General features: G+C 41.8%; 1 protein-coding gene across 3 annotated transcripts; it reads left to right on the top strand.

Annotated features, from left to right (window-relative positions):
* The first annotated feature begins 232 nt into the window (after positions 1-232).
* On the top strand, positions 233-16,792 carry LOC127020779 (lamin-L(III)-like). 3 transcript variants are annotated; one of them, XM_050903566.1, is made up of 12 exons: positions 233-607; positions 5,174-5,330; positions 6,323-6,448; positions 7,381-7,551; positions 8,878-9,003; positions 9,125-9,345; positions 10,039-10,264; positions 11,187-11,294; positions 12,150-12,266; positions 12,366-12,473; positions 14,341-14,372; positions 14,957-16,792. In XM_050903566.1, exons 1-12 carry the CDS (start codon positions 234-236, stop codon positions 15,033-15,035), a joined length of 1,845 nt encoding a protein of 614 aa, XP_050759523.1. In that variant the 5' UTR covers position 233; the 3' UTR covers positions 15,036-16,792. The 3 variants fall into 3 exon arrangements, with proteins under 3 accessions (XP_050759523.1, XP_050759524.1, XP_050759525.1); XM_050903567.1 differs by lacking the exon at positions 14,341-14,372 and adding an exon at positions 12,607-12,677 and having other exon boundaries at positions 14,957-15,010; XM_050903568.1 differs by lacking the exon at positions 14,341-14,372.
* Positions 16,793-18,159: the final 1,367 nt, after the last annotated feature.

Genomic DNA, 18,159 nt, shown 5'->3' with positions numbered 1-18,159 from the left:
CAAGGCACATGTTAAAAATAAAGCAAAAGGATAAGTCTCTTTTCTACACGGAGCCGCCGGGGCCGGGGCGGCAGTGGGGGAGCAGCCCTAGCCCTTTAAGCTGCCCACCCTCGCCGGCAGGCCGCGGCGGCAGCTGGCGGCTATTTATACGCGGGCGGCGGCAGGCGCTGGGCGTCTTGCGCGGGGCGGTCCCGGTAGCGGTGGCGGGGCCCGGGCCCGGACCGGAGGCTGCCATGGCCACGGCTCTCTCCTCCACGCCGGCCAGCGGGAGCCGCTCCCTCAGCCGTGTTGTCGCCGCCGCCGCCTCGCCGCTGAGCCCGACGCGGCTGAGCCGGCTGCAGGAGAAGGAGGAGCTGCGGCAGCTCAACGACCGCCTGGCCGCCTACATCGAGCGGGTGCGGGCGCTGGAGGCCGACAAGTCGGTGCTGCAGCAGCGGCTAGCCGAGCAGGAGGCGGGCAGCGACCGGGAGCTGGGCAGCCTGAGGCTCCGCTACGAGACGGAGCTGGCCGACGCCCGCCGGGCGCTGGACGACATCGCCATGGAGCGGGCCACGCTGCAGGTGGAGCTGGGCAAGATCAGCGAGGAGCACCGGCAGCTGCACAGCAGGTCGGTGCCCCGGCCCTCCCGCCGCACCTGCCTGGCCCCGACAGGGCCTCCCTCCTAGGAACCACCCTGGGGCCGCCGCCTCTTTGGGGCTCTTGCAGGGTGAGGGGAAGGGGCTGTTGCTTGCCAGCAGCTGTGTGTTGGGGAGGGAGTGCTCAGTGCTGTGCGGCGTCTGGGTCATGGCAGTGGTGACACCCCAAAGGTGCGGCCCTGTGAGGCTGGAGCGTCTCGGGTTCGGAGAAATCCTAATGTCTGTTCTGAAGATGTGCTGTAGGGACACTACTGTGAGTGCCTCCTGCTGCAGTGCTGCTAGGCCGCTTCAGCACCTGCCTGTGATGGGCATGGGGCTCCCCCAGAGTTTGGGGTGTTGGGTGGCCTTATGGGGCTAGTATTGCATGCATGCATAGCTGGCTGGGTTTGGCACCGCACCTGTGTTTATGAACACTCATGAAGCTGCTATGCTGGAAAGCATCTAGAAAGTTATGGGAGTAGGGGAAGGAGTCTCTGTATGGAGACAGCTCACATCTTTTGGGGGGCTTTTTAGCTCAGTCATTGCCTAGAGGGGAATACACAGAGAAGGTAGTCCTGTAAGCAATATAGCTTACCTGGGCCAGGCTGGTACGGCACAGAAATTGTCCTAGTGGCTTTTAGGTCTTGGTTTACATGCTACTGGAATGAACTGCCTGCTGTTTCAGGCTTGACTTTCTTGCAAGCTGTGTATCCTGAGCATGGAATCATCATTTTATCTAGTCTTGCCAAGCCTGGAACAAAGGGGTGGCCCAATGTAAGTGCAATTAAATTTTCTTGAAGGAGAGAAGAAGGTGGGTAGTGAAGGGGAGGGAACAAGTGTCCAATCCAACAAGCTTCCTTTATGGATATATACAGAGTGCTAGTATTGCTAGTTACTTTAATGCCCCATTGTATTGCTAAATCAATTACAGACTTGCAATAATTTGGTTGTCCACAGGCTCCCTAAATCTTGTTGTAAACGTGTATCATAGCAACTTTAGGCACCAGCTTTTTAACACTTGTATGGAACAAATACTGCACCCTCATAGGCTCAGTAGGACTTAAGTAGGTGTTCTACTTGGGAATAAAACATGTTTTTACTCTAAGCTTCTGTTTTCAGCTGCTTAGAAGTTCTTGGGTTTGTCTCGTTCATGCTGAGTTTTGGCTCATAGATCTGTTTCGTAAATCTAACCAGCCACTTGAGTGGACAGTGAGGAGAGGGGAAATGCCAGTTCTAAAACTTTTCTGCTGCTCTTTGTGTTTGTATAACTCTGTGGCTTTGTTTATAAAGCTTTAGGCTTGGCAGGTATGCAATCCTCTGGACTGATTTTTTTTTTTTTTCTTTAAAGTAACTAGATCTTAGAAGTGGTTAACTTTACAGCCCATGGGAAATGATACATAGTACATGCTGCTTTCTGAAAGGCCTAGACTGGAGTCCTAATATTAATGAGTGGTTTGTATCTGGGCTGCCGAACTGCAAATGTCTCAGATGACTTGGAACAAACTACTTTGAGGGTATCGTGCCCTTTATATATACACCCTTTAAATAACCTGGAACTCTTATAGGATGGAATGTCACCAGATAATTTCCCAACAGCATTAACCATTGGCTCTTATTAATCACTGGTAAAGAGACTTAAAGCTTCAGCAACAATGAAGTGTGCTTGCATTTCAGCTTTTTTCTTACTACTTAAACAGTGGTAATTGGAAGTAGGCCAAAGATGTCTGGGGAGGAGGAGCTGTGGATAAGCATATTGGTTGGTTGAATTCAGAGCCTGAGGAAGGTCAAAGCAACTACAGTAGCACAGCAGAGAAAGACAAGACCAGTTTCTTCCTGCGCCAGTGAGTATAGATGTGCGTTTTGCTACTGCATGTGACATACGTGGTGTAGCAAGCTGAAGCTGTAAGAATGAATTCTGCAAGTGCTGTTAATGTCCTCTAGTCTTGACAAACTGGAGTCTTTCAAACATACCTGAACTCTTTTGGTAAAAATATTGAAATTCTCCAGGTCAAGCATATGTGACACCCTGATTTACAAGGAATGTGACTGGCAGTCTCTCAAAGTTATTGCTCTTGTAATTGATAGTCAATAAGCCACGCTTAGTTCTGGAATGGTTGGTATATGGAATGCTGTAGAGTACTGTAACTGTCACTGCTTGATGCATAATAATGTAAAGTGGTGTTCTGAGCCCCAAACTTGGTTTAAAGGGGTAGTAAATGCTCTTGTCAATGCCAGGCTTGTTAAATTGTGGTTCTTAAAGATGAAATGACTCACTTCAGGGTTCTCTGAAAATAATATTTGTCAGGAAAGAATATAGGAAACCTGAACCTGGCTGTCAGAGGCCTGCATCAGGGAAGTGGGTCGTCAAACCACAGAGTTAAAACACAGATACTAATGGAATTTCAGTCTTGCACACACTTTGATTGCAGAATGCAATTTATATTATTGTAGGATGAAACCGTCAATATTATCATTAAGTACTGTTATTGATGTACTTGTTAATATTGTAACTAATACTCACAATAAGTGGTAGTGGTAGCAGAGATCCCAAAAGGAAGGTGTCTAATTAATACCTAGAAAAGAAAGAAATCTGTAAATGCTAAAAAAACTACAACACATTATCTTGTTTTTCATTGGAACTTACAGAGTTTTCAACTTTACACCAGTAGAGTTACTTTTTTCCTAGAGTCTGAGTAATGAATAAATAACCTCTGTTAGCAAAACTTTTGCTTTTTTGTCATGGTCATGAAGTATGAGGACACAATCAACAAATGTCTCTGAATAGCAGGGCTAGAAAAGGCCTTGAGCAAGAACCTGATGTAGCCACATGCCCCAGACCTGTGTTGGAACCAGCCATACCTGCATCCCTTCCAGCAGATGTTTGCATAACCCTTTTTTTAAATTCCAGATGATGGAGATTCCAGAATATCCCCCCAGGCAATGTGCTTCAGTGTTGAACTACTGTTAGTTTCCTCTCCCTAGCATCTAACCCAAATATTCCTCCCTGCAATTTAAGTCTGCAACTTCCTGTCTTTTCCACAACAGACATGGAAAACAGATTCCCTTCCTCTATGCAGCAGTCTTTCATGTATGTAAAGACTGTTATGTCTCCTGTCACTTTTCTCTTCTCTAGACTAAACAACCCTTAGTTTTTTCCAATCTTTCCTTGCAGTCCAAGCTTTCTAGAGGTGATCGCTCCTGCAGAATGACTTTGGACTCTCTCCAACTGGTCTGCTCAGTTATCAACTGGAAAACTCATTGTATGAATTATCACAACTTAGCCACTTGGCAGAACAGATTTTGCTAAAATAAATTGAACACTTTACTCTCTGCAATCTCAAATCTGAGTTTTGAGCAGGAAGTCAGACTCTGGATAGTGGTCAGGCAGCTAGAAGGATTTTAGAAGTTAGTTTCCCAGACTGCTCTATCACCCCTTTCTCTGACAGGAACTCACTGTGGGCCCAGCACTTCTCTACTGTGGTGCCAAGTAAAACTGGCAACTTAAACAACTGTGTTGGCCATCCAGGTTGTACCTGAGAGCTCTGTACCTGGGTATTTGTGCAAGGAAATGGCCCTCTTTTGAAGGCAAAGCTTCTCTCACCCTGTAACTCTGCCATGGTGTGAGGGAGGGAAGAGCGTGTGACTCTTCCTGAGGGAGAAGAGTCCCTTGCAAGGGCGCTCTGAGGGAAGGGTGGTTTGCTGTGGGGGCTCGCTGCCCTGTGGCAGGAGCTAAGGGGCTGTAGGAGGCAAAGCCCCAGCTGGGGATGTGGGGCTGACAAGGCCTACTCACCAGAGCTGGGCTGGTGGCCTCCTGGGGACAAAACTCCTCCTGTGCTGTGGGCAGGAATGTCCCAGGGGGTTGTGGGGGAGGAGGAATGACACCACCTGGCTGCCAGAGCTGTGTTCTGCCTCTGCCTGCAGAGGAGGGGGTGCTTTGCCCCTGTGTGTGACCAGCACCCCCTGCCTCAGGCAGGCAGGCCTCAAGCTGCTCGCACCCAGCCTGGCTGTCTTGAGGTGCTGCGGGGCCTCCCCCGGGGTGGAGGCGGCCTCCATGGCTGCTCCCTCCTGGTAAGGGGTGGGGGGGTTCAGCCCTGGGGGCCACAGCAGTGGTGTGTTTTAATGGCACTTTGCCAGGAAGCTGGTGGTGGCCTTTGCTGCTGAAAGGAGGTGTCTGCGCGAGCAGCTTGTTCAGTGGTGGCAGGTCACTGTGGGCTGGTGAACTTGGGCTTTGAGTGTGACTAGTCCCTCCCTGTGGAGGCAGCGGCCTGTGCTGTCCCTTCCCTGTCCCATTGGTAATGCTGTGGAAAAAAGCTGGCTTCTGTGCAGGATTCACACAAAATGAGCTGGTAACTGGGTCAGAAATCTTTCTGGTTAAACAAATGATGCTTGTCTGAGGAGCCTGTCTGGTTTGTTTTACAGCCTACCCTGTGCTCTCACTGCAAGTGTTAACTAACCTCTCTTCTGTTTCAGTTCTGCCACAGGCCCCTGTGAAGGTAAACACATTAAAAACTTTTTCCCTCACCAGCTGCAACTTGTAAGTGTAAAACTTTCACTTGTAGGAATTCAAAAAAAGAAGCTGATTTAAACCTGGCACAGGCTCGTATGAGAGACCTTGATGCTCAGCTGAATGCAAAGGAAGCTGACTTAGCAACAGCTTTGAATGAGAACCGAAGTTTGGAGAATGACCTTCGTGAATTAAAGGATCAAGTAGTCACTGTAAGACTTGTTCCTGGAATTTCAACTTTGCTTTTGTTCCTGAAGCTCTTGCTTGTTTTTCCCCAACTAATTACTGAGATTTAAAAGCAGGGAAAGACTGTTATCTATGGCAATGACAGGTGGACAAAAATTTCTGCAGTCTTGCTGAAAGCAAATGCTACTGATAGTTGGTCTGTTAAAACTTCCACCTGTTGTAGGTACCTTTAATTCTTTTCTATGACCACAGTATGTAATGTTTCTTGTTCTAAGGACAAAGCAAGTGGAAATGTGTTGCACTGCTATAGCCCCTGTAGCACTCCTCTAACATGTCAGCAAAGGGAGCATTTGATGGACCCTGCTTCACTATGCTTAAATCTGGGTAGGATAAATAAGATAAGTTCTGACTACTTTTTTTGTAGGCTCTTTGCTACTAAAATTAACTCTGCTTGAGTTGCTAATCTATCAATGCATTTTTAAGAGCATAGCTTTTGTATCTTCATGCTTTAATGTGATTGTTGAATAAGCTAATTTCAAATCTTTAGGATGAAAACTTAAAAAAAAAAAACCAACAAACTTGTATCATTAAAGCAGCACACTCCAACATGGGAAGTGTATAATAGTTTGTCAACATAGGCTATATTTGGAGGATTTCACTTGTTAAGCATCAAACAAATGATACTGGAAGTTAGGGAGAAGTTTGGAATACTTAGTGGTGTGAAGGGGAGCAATGTACATGGATGGTACAATTGATTCATCAGAAGTCTACTTTGAGGAGTCAAACTTAGCTGTTGGGATTAAGGATGCTGCTTATATTTGCTTGTGGGAAATCTGGCCTACATAACAATTAAATAGGATTATTTCTGTTGCTAATATGCTGGATCTCGCCAACTTCACTTAAGCAGTGAGTTTTGATTGCTGTGGGAATGAAGTTGAATGACCTGTAATAAGTTGACTGTCTTAGTTTGGAAAAATGACTTCTTAATTTTGATTACCCTGATGTCTGTCTTTTCTAGCTGCAGCTGTCACTGGAAGACACGAAAAAGCATCTCCACAGTGAAATGTTGAGGAGGGTGGACCTGGAAAATCATATGAAAACTTTGCAGGAACAAATGACGTTCCAGAAGCGTCTTCATGAAGATGTATGTTTTAGCTTATTAACAAGGATTTTTTTAGGTGTCCATGATCCCTGGATGCACTTAAAAGCAATGTTAAGATGTGCTTTATCCTTAAAAAGGTAACTAGCTGAGTCAACCTATGACAGTCCACCAGCCAATAAAATCCACCTAACTAGGAAGACTTCAAGAAAGTACACAACCTCATGTTAACTGGCATAGTACCAATAGGTATCTGGAATATGACATAATTTTCTCAGGCTGCACTTCTGAAGGTAACTACAATCCCAATATACTACTTTGTGTAACTGAAAGTGCATATATTACAGTTAAAGTTAAATGATTCCAGATGTTTGCTAGAAGCCTAAAATAATCAAAGAAGTTAAATCTCCTTTAATAAGGAACTTATGTTCTCTACTTCCTTAACACTTATCAAAGGTGTCTGGTAACCTTTGTGTGAGAAGTCAGTACGTAGAACTAAAAAACATGTGAATGTAAACCAACTTCGTTCTGACTGGAAAGAATCTCAAAGTGTGTGGTTTAAGTGATAGAGAATTCCAATTTCTCTAACCAACTGCTATTACTTTTTGAATAAAACAAGAATAGGTGAAGTAACAGTGCTTAAAGAAACGGAAGTGTATATGCATGTGTTCTAAGTAAAGAAAAGCAGAGAAATCCATCTAGTTCAAAGAATTAGTCTTAAAATTAAATACAAACTACTGCATTTACTAGTTCTAGCAATGTTGGCAGTGAGGTAGCAAAACAACCCAGCGCAGCTAGCAAGGTGGAAGTACCCGACCTAATGGATGAATATCTAAGATCTAAATAAAGATGAATTACCATGCACTCAATGATAAATCTGCTTCAGTATTGAATGACTTGTTAAGCTCGTACAGTAAGTCCAGTCTCAAATCAAACTGTATTGGCTTGCTTATTCTCTGAGAAATTTCTTCTCCTAGGAGCTCAAGGAGACAAAAAGAGTCCATGAGAGCAGGATAGCAGAAATAGAAGCTGGCCGTCAGAGAGAATTTGAGAGTAAGCTCTCAGATGCTCTGCAGGGGCTCAGAAAACAACATGAAGAACAAATTCAAGGATACAAAGAGGAGCTGGAGCGAACATTCAGTGCAAAAGTGAGTCTGTAAAAGATGCTAATAAAACAAAACTTAAGTTCTCGTCACCTTGATATGATTAAAGTTGCACTACCATAAATAGTTGACTGATGGAGCCCTTGCATTCAGTGCAGAGCTTCTTGGCATAAGTTGTCATGGAATTTCAAAGCAGTGTCAAATTTGGCAACAGAACTTCTATGAACGCTTGATCCCAAACAAAACTAGTTGAAGCATAAACACTGTCCCTTTGGGGAGTGATTAGGAATGGCTAATGTAATAGTTGATCATAATTCAGACTTCTGACAAATTCAGGACCAAGGCGTGCTATGTTTGTATTAAGCAATTTCAGTATTCTTGAATAAAACTTGATCTACTGATTATAGTTTTACTAAAATGCATGAAATAAGGTATTCTTACAGTTCTGAAAGAGCACTTCTAAATGTATGAGTGCAAATGTCCCTTCCCAGTTCCTAGTACTGGATAAGGAGGAGAGGGTGGCTATGGAAGTAGCTTGACAGTTTGTCTTCCAGAACTGGTCTGTCACCTCTTCCCAAGTATTAGCCACATATGCAGGAAAAAGTAATACTTTAGGCTTATACTCTTGATAGGTAAGATCCCAGGGGTTTCTGGGTTGGTTGCAGTGTAAGGTATAGGTATCTTAAGTCTTCTTTTACACTCAGTGCAGAATCGCATGATCTGCTACTTCTCTCAACAAGTACATGTGTTCATTTCTTCCTGGTTCTTCTGGCTTTCTCTATACTCCAACTTACATGCCAACTCAGTGAATTCCTTTGGATGCTTCTGTCCAGGTTTCCATTGGAAATTCTGTGAGTGCCTCTTGTAGGAGCACAGCTCTACTTTATCCTTTCTTGGAACATCTCAAGATTGAATTGCTCTAGAAATAGCTCAGTGCTGCTTATAGTGATGCAGGAACTGTTTAGTAATAGAACTTTTGGGGAAGAGCAATAGTTTGATAAGCACACCTAATATCCTGTAGCCCCATGCTTTGACAAGCAGCTTCTAAACATATTCTCCATTGTTCTTCTGGAGAATCAATTTACTTAATATCTATACAAAGTCTTCATGCATCTGTAACTGAAATAGCCTAATCCAGCGATTTTTCACTACCTGATTATTGCTGACTTTTTCTGACATGAATGTCAAACTTGTGTTAAACCTCCCTGAAAAGCAATGAAAAACTTTCTGACCTGGACTTTATTGGTATCTGCACACTGAGGTAGAACAAAACTATTTCCAGATGTAACAGCTGGAAATCACTTGGTTTTCCTTCTTTATTTAAAATACATGATCATAAGCAACTCATTACTAACAGTGACTGATCCATAGATGGAGAATGCCCAGCTATCTGCAGCAAGACAAAGTGACTTTGCCAATGCTGCTCGGGAGGAGCTGATGGAAACAAAGCTGAGAGTTGATACTCTGACATCTCAAGTTAATCAATATCAAAGCCAGGTACTATCTTTATTTGTATAACCTTAGAATTATTTTAATTTAGATACCCAATTCAAAATATTGGCCTCATCTCTAATCTTCAGTTATGGTTTAACTGATTTTTCCATCCCCTTAATTTCAGAATGTTGCTTTGGAGAACAGAATAAGGGAGCTACAGGACACACTGGATTATGATCGTGATCTCCATCGAAGGCGTATGGCTGAAAAAGAGAAAGAAATGGCACAAGCCCAGCAGCAGGCACAAGCACAGTTGGAAGAATATGAGCATCTCCTAGATGTGAAACTGGCTCTAGATCTGGAAATAAATGCCTACAGAAAGATGCTGGAAGGAGAGGAACAGAGGTAGGCTATGACAAGATCTTCATATGAGAACTTGCTTCATCCAAGATCTCTACACTAACACTATATTCCTCAGAACGTGGAGGAGGCAAGAAATAAAGTATGTCATTAGTGCCATAATTTAGTTCTTGAAGCATAATCTTCTGTAGATGGTATTTATATCCCACATCCACCACATGGTGTAGTAAGGTGAAATAACTTGATAAATCCAACTGATGAAGTTCAAAGGTCCATTAGACATCCCTCAACTTTCTCAAAGCTTTGTGCTACATCCTAGAGATATATCAAAGACAGTGCTCAAGTTTCATGAATGAAACTGGGAAATTGTATCAACTCCCAACTATCTGGATGCTGCCTGGTGAGAACATGAACTCTCAATACATGCTAAGAAGGGTCAAAAACTTAAACTACTTCCACTAAAGATTGTGTCTGTAGAGACTTTAAAGAAATACTTACTGCAGTTGGGAATCTTTTCTTATCAATGTAAGCTTGCTCTGAACTCTAGGGCTGGGGCTGTCTTCCAAACTTAACAAGCTACTCAGCTACTCTTGCCAGTAAAAATAAAATCTTATATTCAAGACTTCATGGAAAGCTTGGATATAAGAAGCTGTTAGGCTTGGCTGTAGTGGGAGGATAGGAGTGAGAAGAAATAAGCACATCAGATATTCAAGTGAATGTTATCCAACTCCCTTCTAGGCTAAAGCTGTCACCCAGTCCATCTTCACACAGCATTGCAACTCAAGCAACAAGTCAAGGGCGGCGGTTCCTGCATGGGAAGAAAAGGAAAATGAAAGAAGCCAAAAAGAAAGGGCATAGCGCTGGATTTAAGACTGTTCAGCATGCTTCATCTTCTGGAAATGTATCTATTGAAGAAATCGATGCAGATGGGAAATTTGTCAGGCTTAAAAACAACTCTGACGAGGTACTTCTGTTCATTCAAGTCTGCATGGCCTTCATAGCAAAGTATGACTGCTTGTGAGCTGACTTGTAGCTTAGTGAGAGATGACAATAGGGAAGGATGAGGGACGAGTACTGCCAAAAAAATACGAAGTGGGGACTTCTCAGCTAACCCGGCTGCTGTCAAGAGAAGACTAGAGACTGATTTTTTTTTTTTCGGTACTGCAGGTGTTTTGTTCACAGGGCTGTCTGGGAGGTGCTTTTGGGGGGAGGTGCACTGGGTTCTATGATGCAGAAATCTAACACCTTCAGTTGTTTCTTATCAGATTCAGGCTAGCACTATTGGAAGTACTACTTATTCTTGATGAACTAAATAAGGTGCTTAGTAAATTGGATAATGACAGCTTATTACTTAAAAATACTTAAAACAGCTAAAAGGTTGAATAGAGCTGACAGTATCTAATCCATGCAGAGGGTTTATCTGACCAATTAGATAATTCTTTGACTAGTTTAGTCTGCAAATCCAGAATTATTAGAATTAATCCTCAGAGCTTCAAAACTTGTGGCTGGTAGCTTAGCCACTTCAGCCTGAGATGCCTTAATCCTTCACAGGCTGCTATGTATGATATATATGGCCGAAGTTGGTAGATGGGCATGACAAACTTCATTTATCAGAATCTCCCTGGTAAAAAGCATCATGATCCCCCTTCAACAGAAGGCGAGAATAGGTGTGCCTAAACTTGTGAGACTAAGATTAATCCTAAGGAAGTGCAGGGAGAAATCATAGGGAGGCTTTAATGGAAACTTGAAGGCTTCCTCAAAATTGATCAGATTCTTGTACGCTACAGGAGTTAGGACTAAAACTGACCCTTGAGACTGGAAAGAACCTTGCACTTGTATGATATGGTGTTGGTCTGTGATGCTGAGAGAAATTTCTTGTCCCACAGGATCAGCCTCTACATGGATGGGTGTTAAGACGACATCTTGGAAGCGTGTCAGATGTAACATACAAATTTCCTTCACAGTTCACTCTTCAGGCAGGCCAAGTAGTAACAGTATGTAGTGGTTTTGCAAAACTTACTCAGAGCTCTGTTCTTGTTATGTTAGATGGCAATAGAGATTCATGTAGTAAGGAAAACTAAATTGATACTGCAAGTGCCTAAAGAACTAAAATCCTTATTTTATGTGGAGAGGGAGATGGGAAAAATCATTGCAGCAGCTTGAGCTGAAATGCCAGTTAAATTTTCTTTAAAGCTAGATCTTGGATTGAACTTGGATCATCCCAGATTGGGATGTGCTGTTATTGTGAACAGAATCAATATATTCTAGTTTATTCTTAGGATTCTCCATACTCCTGTAACTTGATAAAAGTTGTGCAAAGACTTACACTGTTGCTAAAAGCTTTAGTCCACTACAGTTCAGCAATGCTGAGCTCATGGTTTATGGTACTAATCTAAATATTAGCTCTGAAATCATACTCTGTACATTTAGATAGTGATCAAAGAGCCTAACTCTACACTCTGTATGAGCTTGCTCAAGAGATCTGTGAGTGACCCCAGGCTAGAGGCTATCTTGCATACACAAATTGCTGCCATGAGTATGTCTGTAACTATGGCTTGGCTCTGACTCAAATGGTATGCATGTCCAAACAGGGCTACCTCTACATCAGGTAGAAGCTGTTAACAGCCTTTTTTGCACTAACTGTTTTACAGTCTTCAGTTAAAAAAAACACATTACCACCATTCTTGGTAGTCCTGAAAAGAACTAACCTGCCAGGGATCACAGTAGTGCAGTTTCTGTTACTGGACATCTTTGGTATTGGAGTACTTAATAGTTAGATTAGGATTCAGTCTAATATATATATAACTGCAAATAAGATTCTTCAGAAGCTCACTCTAAATCTGTTGCAGATCTGGGGTGCAGCTGCTGGTGTAAGCCCAGGTCCTAGTGATCTGGTCTGGAAGTCACAGAAGTCTTGGGGAACTGGGGATAATATTGGTGTTACACTCATCACAGATGATGGAGAGGTAAGTGAGATAGTAAATAGCTTCTACTGTCCTAATACTAAACTTGTTTGATGTGCTTAATTCTTGAGGGTTCTTGGTGGCAATTCAATTGTATTCTAGGAACTTGCAGAGAGGAAGATAATGCATGTACCCAGAGGAGAAGAAAGTGGTGAGCAAGATGATGACTATGAAGAAATAACTGGAAGTGAAATTGAGTTTCCATCTCGGGTAAGCTGCCTGAAGTTTAAATACATGTTATCAACAGAGTCATTCAATGGCCATTTGTTTTCATTACCGTATGAAAATACTTCCCCAAGTACTATCCATATCCTACAACTCTTAACATTTTTCTTGATGTCAGACCAAAAGAAGAAGAAAAAAGAAATGTTGTTTGGTTTCATGATAGTGGTTCCTGCGAGCATCCTTAAGCAGGTGAGATGGTGAGAACCATGCTTGTCATCTCATAGAAAACTTGCTTCGTTAATAGTGCTGCAGTCTCTTGTCCCATGTAGGATGTAGCTTGCATGGCTTTGCATCAGAAGTGGAATTGATGTTTTGCTTATTCTCTGGCTGAATATGGTCAGATAGTAGCATTAATTGTTTAGTCTCTTATTACTGACACACTGAAAAATACTAGCTTTAATGTCTGTTCCATCTAAACATTTGACTATGAATAAACTTAAAAGCTGTTACCCCAAGAACAGAATGCAAACACTGACTAGAAGTATCTTATTTGTGTGGGATGAAGTGACTTATCTGACACTCCAAACAGTGTCCCTGACTTGCTCTTAAGATCACTTAAATTCACACTGAAGAAACCTAGTATTTCCATTCAAAAGTATCAAAAGGCAGAAATCAAAGTTCTTAGTATATTAATTGCATAAGTCCCTCTTAAATTCAAGCATGAGTTTGAGGCACTTCTGTTACAGCTCATGTCCAGGCACTACTTTTTCTTATTTTGCACAGCAAAATAAGTATCTCAGCCTTGCTCGAGTTAAATACTCCCTTCAGTACTTTCCAAGTGGAACTTCAGCACAGATGCAGGTCATGCTAATGGAATTAATGTAGTTAAACAGAATAAGCATGTTTTGCATTCAGTATACTTATAACCCTCTGGCTACAACTTGTGTGTTACAATGCCCTGTGGAAGACTCTCTAGCCCCTCCAAATGGCTTTTCACTGACCAGATTACAAGTCTGAACTTCAGCATATTGGATGCTCCTAGTGTACTTTGATATACTAGTAGTTGGGTATCTTGAATTGCTGAAGTAGTCTAAAACAGAATTAATATAAGGGCTTTAAATTGGTCATAGCTGAACAATTATGGATGGTACTTGACTCTTGAGTTAGTTTGTTTCTTGACTTGAAATAGCACCAAGTCCCCTTTGCTAGTACAAACTCCAGGGCCCTAAGTGCAAGGGGATGCCTAGCTAAAAACTCGTTCTCTCCCTGCTGCTGACACAGCATGTTGAGCTACCACAGCTCTTCCTAAAACTGATCCTACACAGTTACAAGGAGGACTTGCATCTTACCGCACCAGGTCTTAAAGCCACCACCATTTCCTAGATATTTTCACAATATACCTGTCTGAAAACTTAGAAGTACCTTAGTGTACTGTCTTTTTGAAGAAAATGTACCTAAGAACAGACAATTACTGCCTGCTGCTTGGTTCTTTTCCTTGTCCTTCTTTCAAACAGAAAATCTGGGTAAATATCTGTTACTATAATACCATCTGGCTTAAAGAATGTTTATCAAAGTCTCCTGACTTACATGCACATTCTTGTAATATTTTCAGTCTCTCACTGAAGGAGGGTGAGACCCTGTTAAATAGGCTATTGAGAAAGCTTCTATAATGCTATTCTGGCCTTTGGGCTCTTAATGCACAGCATACACCAAAATGGTTGAAGTAACACCAGTGGATGCTTTAGGCTTATAAAGAGACTTACTGATACAAGCTTTTCATGTTCAGAGTAGAGCCTCAAGTTTGTTTGTTTTTTAAGGCTCTTTTTTGAATTGACTAATAATATGGCTTGTTTGGCAATCAATGGAAAGCAAAAGTAACTTTTTTCCTTACACCTCTAATCTGTTTTATCAGCAACTTTACAATACAGTTGTGTGCCATTTATGGTAAGAATCAATTCTAATACTCCTACTCAAATGTTAATGTCATTCCTGTCTGCTTGAATTCCTATCAAACTTTTGTCATTAGTACCTATATGCTTCTGCTGCATCAGTAGTACTGAAATAATGGCAGCTTAGTAAAAAACAGTTAACTTCTTGTGTGCAGTAAAATGATGCAAAGAAAGCAGGCTGTGCTTTAATGGAAGGCAGGGTTTCCATGGTGTCTTGCTTCTGCTTTTACCATCCTAGCTAGGGTAGCATGAATCTGCATGCCAGTTAAGTTTTGATGCTTCAGAACTGAGGCACTGATAGGTAGTCTGATAGCCTTTCCTTAAGGCAGGCATAGGCTCATGTATTGCATGGATTCAAATTCTTAAAAGCTTGTATTGTTTTTGCCCCCACCCCCCAAACCATCTAGTATAGTTAAGCACTGCCTCTCTTGAAAACCTGTTTTGCTTTATTAATAACTAAATCTACAAAACACTAAAAACCCCACGTGCCTATATGAGGATCAAGTAGGTAACCAGCAATAAATACTAAGTTTGTACACATGCTAATTAGCCTAATGTCTTCATGTTTTATTTCTGCAGCAAAATGAGGATCCTAGCTGTTCTATCATGTAATGTGGACAGAGATGATCATCTGAAAACACTTCTCAGTCCCAGGTGACATAGACTATGTATGTGTTGATCTCTTCTGCAATATCTGAAACTTGGAATTCACATCTCCCATCTGACCTCTTTGTAAGAAACACTGTCCATAACATGATGAAACTTCCTACCTTCTGATACTGGACCCTCTCCTTGGATTCACTGATATAAAGACCAGTAGAATACAAGCTCCATGTGAAGTTACTTTTACTGTAACAGAAGGATCTGGTTTCTATGACCTGCTGAAACAGAGAAGGGCACAGAGTTTACAAAGCTTCTAAACATATGCCCTAGAAGGATGCTAAATACTTGACAATGAGCATGAGGCTGCCTCAGCTTTCTCAATATTCTGATATGGTGTTTCTACAAAGGTAACTTCTGTTTCAAGCCTGAGCGGGGAACTACATGGGCCAGATCACACCCTAGCTTGTACCTTGAGCAAGTCTGAACTTGGCTGAAGTAAAACACTATCCTGAACAGTGCTGAGTGTCTGCAATGTTTCCTGCTCAGATCCTGATGCTGAAATATATGAAACTGGTCTAGAGCACTTGCTAGAGAACTTTACCTAGAGTGAAACATTTTAAAATTAAAAGCAAGTTGTAAAAATATTCTTGTCTGTTATTAAATGTACTGTTTCCATATTCTAGCACCTGGAAATCGACCAGTTTCAGTATTGTATATTCCTAGATACAGTATATCACAGCATAGCTGTGTCAACCTTAACTTGGACAGCTGTATCCTGTAAATGTGAAAAAGCATCTCATTCCAACAGAAAAGGTACTGTAACTAGCAATATTAGCACTCTGTTTGAATGGTCCCAACAAGCCAGCTTTCTAAGGGGCTAGGAAAAAAAAAATGCTGAAACAGAAATCAAAACTAGAAAGTACCAACTATAGTAAAAGGTGCATCAAAAATACCTGCTCTTAGAGTCCTTATGTACTAAACCTCCATGCGGTCTGCAGTACTGATGGGTGTATGTCAGTGGGGCAGTTGGGGAATGCTGTCTAGTGGCCAGTATGTAATTTACTGTAACTCTAATAGGTCAGGCTTTACATGGACTACAGAGCTATAACGCTCAAACTATGCAGCTGGCCTCTGGGGCTACTGCATTCAATTACTCTTAGCCTCTTTTTACTAAAATGCTTACCTGCTGGCTCTATGGTAAAGAAAGGGCCTTGATGAGCCACATAAAGTACACTTCTATTTAAGAGCATGAGGGGAGGGGAGCAGCTGCAATTTCCAGCATTTGGAGAAATCTGCATAGTTTTTTGATTGCCTCTTACCTTGCCAAAGTATTCAGTTCTGAATTTTAAGACCTGTTCTGTGTTAGGATGCAGTTGTTAAGGTGAGGCTTCCCTTACACTAGCTAAAACTCTCTTAAATTATTTAAAAATTTTAGTTTTGAGACATCAAGAGTAGATGCTGGTTTAACACTTGCATTTTAGCAGATCTGAATTCTGGTTGTACCTCATGGCCCACATAGAAATAGATGCTGCTATAACCTTGCTATATTTATCTTGATTTCTTAAACTTTTTTAACTATTAAAGATATTTTTCATGTATATAAAAGTAGTCTTGGACTTTAATATTTGCAGGTTAAATAAAGTTCTGTTTGTTCATTGATCTTATTTGAATGGCTCAAAAGACTGTGAAGTGATAAAACTGGTGAGTTTAGGGAAGATGCCCTGCAGACTGAAAAAACCTTCAGAAAGTGTGCTGCCCTGTTTGTATTTATCACTCAGTTCTTCAAATAAAGCTAAACTGCTATGAACTTGATTTAAGAGGAATATTCAGTATTTCAAATGAAACCTTTCCACAGCACAAGAGAAGGATGGTATTAAGCAATAACCATGAAAAATTTGAACTCATGTACAAGTCTTCATAGGAAATAGCGGTGGTACAGGATGTTGTTTGGCAACACTATTGATGGTTGAGGAAACAAGACCTACTTATATTTACTCAACTACACAACCTCCATGGCAGTTTATGAAACTTGTTCTTAGCATACAGTCTTAAAAAATTAAGAATCAATTCTCTGATGTGCAATGGATTCTATTGTGCAAATTGTCTTCCTCATAGCAAATGTTAAAGATGGTTGGTTTCCTATGACCTATGTACTTTATCCTAATCAACAACAGTATAGTTCTCTTGACTTGCTTTCAGCTTGCTACTTTTGCAATAGCTACTTCTGTTAGATGAGACATCTATTACAGCTGACCAGGAGCTCTATACCAAATGGCAAGCTGCATACTGCAAAGTGTATCCAGAATCCCAACCTTTAGATGCATGTGTATGCACACATGTGTGCATATGTAATTCTTAATTCTTTCCTCTAGGGAATTCTGGTGAGGTAAAAGAGAGATTTCAATGCCTCTTTTCTTGCCTGCTATGGAAAGGTATGACTGGTGAGACCTCTCTGATAAAGGGGGAAAAAGTAAAAGCAGCTGTGAATCTGAAACACTTAAACCTTTGACACTTGTCCCATACATTTTGTATTCAGAACATCATAGCTACTTTCATTCAAAAACTAGGTGAGGACAAGTTACTTTCTATATTGCTGCTCTAATAACTACTAGCTACTTGCCCATGAATTGGAAAAGGGCTGATGAATTTTCTTCTTTGCATCAGCAAGTCCAAATTCTGAGATGATGTGCCCTAAGTAGCAGGCTGTAGCCAAAGCTGCAAAGAATAACCCTCTACTTCTCTTGTGACCATTGTGCAAGCCAAGACCAGAGATGACAGAAACCAGAAAGCCAGTTAGGGGCTATTTATGCTTCTTAGATGGAAAAGTTACTGCACTTGTGATGATTGATACACATGAAATTCTTTTCTCTTGTGCTGGTTTCACCTGCTGATGGGAAGTAGTGAATGAGTTCCTTATTTTGCTTTGCTTGTGTGCACAACTTTTGCTTTACTGACGAAACTGTCTATCTCAACCCATGAAGTTTTCTCACTTCTACCCTTCTGATTCTCTCCCCCATCCCACCAGGGGGGAGTCAGCAAGCGGCTGTGTGGTGCTTAGTTGCTGGCTGGGGTTAAACCCTGACACCTCTCTAGGGAATGCTGTTTCAGCTCGACTACAGCACCAAGTAGAGCTTGAACCTCTGAAGCTGGATTCAAGCCAGTTTGCCCATGAAGAGTTC

The sequence above is a fragment of the Gymnogyps californianus genome, chromosome 11 (assembly GCF_018139145.2).
Source record: "Gymnogyps californianus isolate 813 chromosome 11, ASM1813914v2, whole genome shotgun sequence".
Classification (NCBI taxonomy): domain Eukaryota; kingdom Metazoa; phylum Chordata; class Aves; order Accipitriformes; family Cathartidae; genus Gymnogyps; species Gymnogyps californianus.
Note: the sequence above shows the minus strand (reverse complement) of the source record. Positions and strands in the feature narration are given on the sequence as shown.

What these genes read in the sequence shown, in the direction of transcription:
- LOC127020779 (XM_050903566.1), top strand. Translation starts at nt 234, where the DNA reads ATGGCCACGGCTCTCTCCTCCACGCCGGCCAGCGGGAGCCGCTCCCTC. An exon ending in CACCGGCAGCTGCACAGCAG is followed by an intron (nt 608 to 5,173) that starts GTCGGTGCCCCG and finishes TTTCACTTGTAG; the next exon opens with GAATTCAAAAAAAGAAGCTG. An exon ending in TCATCACAGATGATGGAGAG is followed by an intron (nt 12,267 to 12,365) that starts GTAAGTGAGATA and finishes ATTGTATTCTAG; the next exon opens with GAACTTGCAGAGAGGAAGAT.